Source organism: Salvelinus sp. IW2-2015, linkage group LG11, assembly GCF_002910315.2.
Source record: "Salvelinus sp. IW2-2015 linkage group LG11, ASM291031v2, whole genome shotgun sequence".
Taxonomy (NCBI): domain Eukaryota; kingdom Metazoa; phylum Chordata; class Actinopteri; order Salmoniformes; family Salmonidae; genus Salvelinus; species Salvelinus sp. IW2-2015.
In genome coordinates, this window is record NC_036851.1 from 1,214,765 (window position 1) to 1,222,716 (window position 7,952).

The 7,952-nt window shown below is 42.4% G+C and overlaps 1 protein-coding gene across 1 annotated transcript in view; it reads left to right on the top strand.

The window, feature by feature from the left end:
- map1lc3a (microtubule-associated protein 1 light chain 3 alpha) overlaps positions 1-3,390 on the top strand; it is a 23,835-nt gene extending 20,445 nt beyond the window's left edge. Inside the window, exon 4 of the mRNA XM_023995793.2 lies at positions 2,068-3,390. Within this exon, the coding sequence (XP_023851561.1) occupies positions 2,068-2,230 (163 nt within the window). The 3' untranslated portion in view covers positions 2,231-3,390. The remainder of the gene's footprint in view (positions 1-2,067) is intronic.
- The last annotated feature ends 4,562 nt before the right edge of the window (positions 3,391-7,952 follow it).

Sequence of the window (7,952 nt, forward strand, 5' to 3'; positions counted from 1 at the left end):
TTTCTGTTTCCGTTTTTATTTAATTCAATGTATGGTTTCCCGGGTTATGTCGGAGTTCCGTGTCTGTCCTACGTCTCTGTCATTCTGGTTGCATAATAGGAGTGCGCGTGCCTCAGTTCACAGAACGGTTCACATAGACGCCACGCTTTGGTGCCAGTACATTGAATAAGAATCATTTTCCACCTTTTCTGCTCTGCCCTTCTCGAGGGTGTCCTCGTTTCTCTCGTATCTTACTGTTACGTCTGCTACAACACCCAGTCTCCCTCTCACGAATACTAGGTCGGGGATTCTTCTTAAGCCTGATTTCAGACGAATGTAACAATGGATGTGAAAATTTACTTTTTATATTGTAGAGACAGTTTATTGGTTGTAATTACCAATTGGGTAATTGTATGGTCCTGGGAGGGGCCAAGTGCTTACATGTACCTATTTGAACTCCTATTAGACAGATTTGGTTTTTCAAGGGGAGGCTGTGCAGTCTTGCCCTCCTACCTGTGTCCGTTCAGATAGGACAGGTTACAGGGATAGTTCATCCAGATTAAAAATTACACATTGGTTTCCAGTCTATGGACAATGTATGACAGCAATTCATGCTTTGGTTTAATTTCCATGGCATTGTTTCCGCATGCTAATGTTTTAGCATTTGTGGCACAAATCCCAGTCAAGTAATGGGGTTGCTTCTCAGCCAAGGGAGTGGGCTTAGGCAAAATTTTGCCTAAGAACACAGACATGAATAAAGAATGGTACCAACACAACCTCTGAGAGCAACTTCTCCCAACCATCCAGGAACAGTTTGGTGACGAACAATGCCTTGTCCAGCATGATGGAGCACCTTGCCATAAGGCAAAAGTGATAACTAAGTGGCTCGGGGAACAAAACATCGACATTTTGAGTCCATGGCCAGGAAACTCCCCAGACCTTAATCCCATTGAGAACTTGTGGTCAATCCTCAAGAGGTGGGTGGACAAACAAAAACCCACAAATTCTGACAAACTCCAAGCATCGATTATGCAAGAATGGGCTGCCATCAGTCAGGATGTGGCCCAGAAGTTAATTGACAGCATGCCAGGGCGGATTGCAGAGGTCTTGAAAAAGAAGGGTGAACACTGCAAATATTGACTCTTTGCATCAACTTCATGTGATTGTCAATAAAAGCCTTTGACACTTATGAAATGTTTGTAATTATAATTCAGTTTTCCATAGTAACTTCTGACAAATATCTAAAGACACTGAAGCAGCAAACTTTGTGGAAATTAATATTTGTCATTCTCAAAACCTTTGGCCACGACTATATTTTGTATGATATGGCACTTTCACCATTGGGTCACCAAGACCTGTAACTAAATCTACACTCTGAGCACATCAACTTGCCTTGCTTTTGGCTGATTTTATGCCCGTTACAATTGCTACAATGTCCTTATTTTACAATGACATAATCAAAATGTGTTKTAGACAAAATAATGAAAASGTCTGTCTGGGAGCCTCAATAGACAGATTTGTAGTTGAACAAGTCATTGCATGTATAGATWTTTTTTTTTTCATGGCTTGGACTTGACTCAAGACTCAACCCGTTCTACTTGAGACTCGAACCTTGTGACTTTCTTGCGACTCGAATAATAGAGACTTGGTCCCACCTCCTTTGTTCAGTCTGTTACACAAACTAACAATCACGGCTAACAGTGTCACCTAGCAAGTACCATTTATTTAATTCTGTGCATCCATTGCTAATTGTTGAATCCTCAATAAAGCGATGCCCGTTCTATGACCTGCCCCTTGACGGTCGACATTCAATCTGATGCCAATTATAGTAATGCTGTGTGTGGATTTTAAACTTGCTTGCATGAAATGCTTGCCTGTACTCCGAATACACAAACCATGCAACACCTCCAGGTGGTTCAAGCTAAAAGATGGGTCATATTCATTWGGCACCAAATGGACTGAAGCAGGGAAGGACAACCTGGACTTGCCAAATAACTGCTTGTTTTCATTTTMCTACAGTGTGCCCTAATGATTGTGTCCATTGTGTAGTGACCAGCCCTGACCCCCTGTATACCCATTCCCTTCCAGGCGCCGACTGCAGCTCAACCCCACGCAGGCCTTCTTCCTCCTGGTCAACCAGCACAGCATGGTGAGCGTGTCCACGCCCATCTCCGAGATCTACGAGCAGGAGCACGACGAGGACGGGTTCCTCTACATGGTTTACGCCTCTCAGGAGACTTTTGGATACTAGGGAGAGAGAGGGAAGTCTGGTCAAAGAGATGGGTGAGATAGGAGACACAGGGGTACAGCGAGAGGTGAGGTTAGGTAGAGTTAGGTCAAACCCAGCTGTGTATGTTTCTATTTCCCCCCCCCCCCCGGGATGATTGAGTTCCCTTAAGGATAATTAAACAGACACCACCATGTCTTCTCATGACACTAGTAGGTAAACAGGAACGCTATGTGCAACATCCCCCCCCTTATTAAAACTATCATCCCCGTTGGAAGTACATTTCTATTGGTTGTCTTTTTTTCCTTTAGTCATAGGCTAGTGTTTTTGGCCCATTGGTTTTGATTTTATAGTTCATTATTTTATCTCCAACTGGAACCTGGTTTCTCAGAGTAGAACACTATTAGTGTTTTGTTTTTTTAGGTTTTGTAACACCTTTTTACTTACGTGGTCATAGGTGCTATTGCCTAAACCAATGGTTATTAATCTTGTCGAGAGTTTCCCCAATATTCACACAGCTTACCTTTCTGGCACAYGTCTGCCAAAAGTGCAAGTGCATTAACTACACAACAAGACATGCAAAATTGCTAAGCCATCAATATCCCTGTACCTAAATCTGCTAGAGCATTGGGTATCTTAGGTTGTTCTCCCCTCTCCCTCCATTTAAGTATGGTTTAATAATCAATCAGATTAATCAAATGTGTTTGTCTGTCACCTTGAGCAGTTGACTGGTTCCATGAGCAAGATGACCATCCGTACAGTCATAACAGGTAGTGGTGGGTATGTGTGTTGTGATATAAGCTAGTACTTAGAATTGAGTAGTGGAAACAGATGTATAATGTAGAAATAAATACGCTTCTTTGCACATACCTTTATACTATTATAATAAGACTCAGTATTGAAAAGAAATAAATGACACATTTGATTCTTTTTGATATTCTGATATTCTCTCCTTTAGAACACTGTTCTGTACGTATGCCTTTGGTAAAATGACTTTTGGAACTATGGGTTTGTGATGCACTACATACCTTGCATGTTTTTCATTGTTGTTTTTTTGTATTGATTTTGGCAATAGATATAATTATTGTATTAAGTGTATTAAAACATTTATTTTTAGAATTGTTTCCAAACCAAAAACTGAAAATGTATGTTAACAATTGTGTGCGTATAAACCATTAAAATACTGAAGTTGTGTTCATTTAAATTCCTCAATTGTAACTAATTCAAGGAGTATAGCATTGYTTCAAACTAATTTTAAGCATTCGCTAATAAAGCAATTAAAAATGTAAATTCATGGTTCTAGTAGTGGTTAACCAGTGTCAATGTTGAGTACAAATTAGGGACAAGCAATAACAGCCTTCATATTACTGATAATCTGGGCAGATATATACATTTGCATAAAAGCAGCACCATGACCACGGGCGGATTGTATGGTGAGCAGTCAGTCAAAAKAATTGTTTATTTTGTGTTTATACTTGTGGAAAATAAAATCAGATTTATTTACTTTTTCTTTTTTTGTTGTTATATGGACATTCACTATTATTGCGAAGAATGCATTTTGTCCCAAATGTCAATATAGTGAGTGTCCTTTTTTTTTTTTTTTTAGACTCTTTAAATCCCATATGTGTATACTCACTAATTGCTTGGTGTTAAGGATTGTGCTACATGTATAGGTAGCAAGGTACATACAATGCGTGCACAAACCATTAGGAACACCTGCTCTTTCCATGTGACTGACCAGGTGAAAGCTATGATCCCTTATTGATGTCACTTGTTAAATCCACTTCAAACAGTTTAGATGAAGGGGAGGAGAAGGGTTAAATAATTATTTTTAAGCCTCGAGACAATTGAGAAATGGATTGTGTATGTGTGCCATTCAGAGGGTGAATGGGCAAGACAAAAGATCCTTTGAACGGGGTATGGTAGTAAGTGCCAGACACGCTGGTTTGTGTCAAGAACTGCACCGCTGCTGGGTTTTTCACACTCATTTTACATTTTACATTTTACACTCAACAGTTCCCTGTGTTTGTCAAGAATGGTCCACCACCCAAAGGACATCCAGCCAACTTGACACAACTGTGGAAGCATTGGCGTCAACATGGGCTGCTAGCTATACCTATGGAACACTTTTGACATCTTGTAGAGTCCATACCATGACGAATTGAGGCTGTTCCGGGGCAAAAGGGGGTGCAACTCAATATTAGGAAGGTGCTTAAGTGTTCAGGTAATTATTTCATAGCGTTATCATCATATTTCTACAGATAACCATGTTCCCAGCCTAATCTTRTGACCATAAAGTTGAAATCCACTGTTAGCTCTGGGGAAGCCCACTGTGGTAAACTTGTCCAGTGCTAATACTTCAGATCCATAAATATGGCTAACCCAGCTGTTTTGAAATTGTGTAGAGAGCTTGTGCTGCACGCTTTTTAATTTATACCCACACTTTTTAAGTTCTGCCCACATTTTCTATAGGATTAAGGTCAGGGCTTTGTGATGGCCACTCCAATACCTTGACTTTGTTGTCCTTAAGCCATTTTGCTACAACTTTGGAAGTATGCTTGGGGTCATTGTCCATTTGGAAGACCCATTTGCAACCAAGCTTTAACTTCCTGACTGATGTCTTGAGATGTTGCTTCAATATATCCACATAATTTTCCGGCCTCATGATGCCATCAATTTTGTGAAGTGCACCAGTCCCTCCTGCAGCAATGCACCCCCACAACATGATGCTGCCACCCCCGTGCTTCACGGTTGGGATGGTGTTCTTCGGCTTGCAAGCCTCCCMCTTTTTCCTCCAAACATAACGATGGTCATTATATATTTTTGTTTCATCGGACCAGAGGACATCTCTAGGAGACAGAACGCGTCACCTTCCTGAGCGGTATGACAGTTGCGTGGTCCTATTGTGTTTATTCTTGCGTACTATTGTTTGTACAGATGAACGTGGTACCTTCACGCATTTGGAAATTGCTCCCAATTTTTTTACTGAGGTCTTGGCTGATTTCTTTTGATTTTCCAATGATATCAAGCAAAGAGGCACTGAGTTTGAAGGTAGGCCTTGAAATACATCCACAAATAAATCCACAGGTACACCGACTCAAATKATGTCAATTAGCCTATCAAAAGCAATCACATCATATTCTGGAATTTTCCAAGCTGTTTAAAGGCACAGTCAACTTCGTGTATGTAAACTTCTGACCCACTGGAATTGTGATACATTGAATTATAAGTGAAATAATCTGCATGTAAACAATTGTTGGAAAAGTGACTTGTGTCATGCACAAAGTAGATAACCGACTTGTCAAAACTATAGTTTGTTAACAAGGAATTTGTGGAGTGGTTGAAAAACTAGTTAATGACTCCAACCTAAGTGTATGTAAACTTCCGGCTTCAACTGTATGTGTGTGTATATATACAGTGAGCACCATAATTAATTGGACAGTGACCATTTTGTTGTTGTTTTGGTTCTGTACTCTAGCACTTTGAGTTTGAAAGGATACAATGACAATGAGGGTGAAGTGCAGACTGTCAGCTTTAATTTGAGGGTATTTTCATACATATCGGATGAACCGTTTAGAAATTATAGAAGCTTTTGTACATAGTCCCCCCCCCCCCCATTTTCGGGCATCAAAAAACATTGGACAGTTTAACAATGTAGAATAAAGTAATCATTGTTAATATTTGGTTGCATATCCTTTGCATGCAATGACTGCTTGAAGTCTGCGATGCATCGACATCACCAGACGCTGGGTATCTTCCCTGATGATGCTCTGCCAGGCCTGTACTGCAGCCATCTTCAGTTCCTGGTTGTTTTGGGACTTTTTGCCTTCAGTCTCCTCTTCAGCATGTAAAATGCATGTTCAATTGGATTTAGATCTGGTGATTGACTCAGCCAGTCAAGCATTTTCACTTTTTGGGTCATCAAATGTTCCTGATCGATTGATTTTCATTTCTGAGCCTTATGACGGCCAGCTTCATTTGCATCAACACTGCTGTCTCTCATGTTGTCACACCCCAACAACAACCTTCAAAGGCAAAGCAAAGTCTAGAATCACACTATCATCAACAGCTCTCCTGCATTCACTAACGACACAAATTATACACCTGCCTAACGACACATCTGTGAAGCCAATTCAACAAATACTTGTTGTACCTTTAAAATGGGGGGGACCATGTAAAAGGTGCTGTCCTTTCTAAACGGTTATCCGATATGTATGAATATACCCTCAAATTAAAGCTGACAGTCTGCACTTCACCCTCATTGTGCTAGAGTACAGAACCAAATAACAAAAAAATGGTCACTGCTAATTAATTTTGGTGTGCACTTTGTATATATTACACTGCTCAGAAAAATAAGGGAACACTAAAATAACACATCCTAGATCTGAATGAATGAAATATTCTCATTAATACTTTTTCTTTACCTAGTTGAATGTGCTGACAACAAATCACACAAAAATGATCAATGGAACATTTATCAACCCATGGAGGTCTGGTTTGGAGTCACACTCAAATTAAAGTGGAAAACCACACTACAGGCTGATCCAACTTTGATGTAATGTCCTTAAAACAAGTCAAAATGGCTCAGTAGTGTGTGTGGCCTCCACGTGCCTGTATGACCTCCCTACAATGCCTGGGCATGCTCCTGATGAGGTGGCGGTGGTCTCCTGAGGGATCTCCTCCCAGACCTGGACTAAAGCATCCGCCAACTCCTGGACAGTCTGTGGTGCAACGTGGCGTTGGTGGATGGAGCGAGACATGATGTCCAGATGTGCTCAATTGGATTCAGGTCTGGGGAACGGGCGGCCAGTCCATAGCATCAATGCCTTCCTCTTGCAGGAACTGCTGACACTCCAGCCACATGAGGTCTAGCATTGTCTTGCATTAGGAGGACCCAGGGCCAACCGCACCAGCATATGGTCTCACAAGTGGTCTGAGGATCTCATCTCGGTACCTAATGGCGTCAGGCACCTCTGGCGAGCACATGGAGGTCTGTGCGGCCCCCCAAAGATGCCACCCCACACCATGATGACCCACCGCCAAACCGGTCATGCTGGAGGATGTTGCAGAGCAGCAGAACGTTCTGCACGGCGTCTCCAGACTCTGTCACGTCTGTCACATGTGCTTTGTGCTCAGTGTGAACCTGCTTTCATCTGTGAAGAGCACAGGGCGCCAGTGGCGAATTTGCCAATCTGGTGTTCTCTGGCAAATGCCAAACGTCCGCACGGTGTTGGCTGTAAGCACCCCCACCTGTGGACGTCGGGCCCTTATCCACCCTCATGGAGTCTGTTTCTGACCGTTTGAGCAGACACATGCACATTTCTGGCCTGCTGGAGGTCATTGCAGGGCTCTGGCAGTGCTCCCCTTGCACAAAGGCGGAGGTAGCGTCCTGCTGCTGGGTTGTTGCCCTCCTACGGCCTCCTCCACGTCTCCTGATGTACTGGCCTGTCTCCTGGTAGCGCCTCCATGCTCGGACTACGCTGACAGACACAGCAAACCTTCTTGCCACAGCTCGCTTGATGGTGCATCCTGGATGAGCTGCACTACCTGAGCCACTTGTGTGGGTTGTAGACTCCGTCTCATGCTACCACTAGAGTGAAAGCACCGCCAGCATTCAAAAGTGACCAAACATCAGCCGAGAGCATAGGAACTGAGAAGTGGTCTGTGGTCACCACCTGCAGAACCACTCCTTTATTGGGGTGTCTTGCTAATTGCCTATAATTTCCACCTGTTGTCTATTCCATTG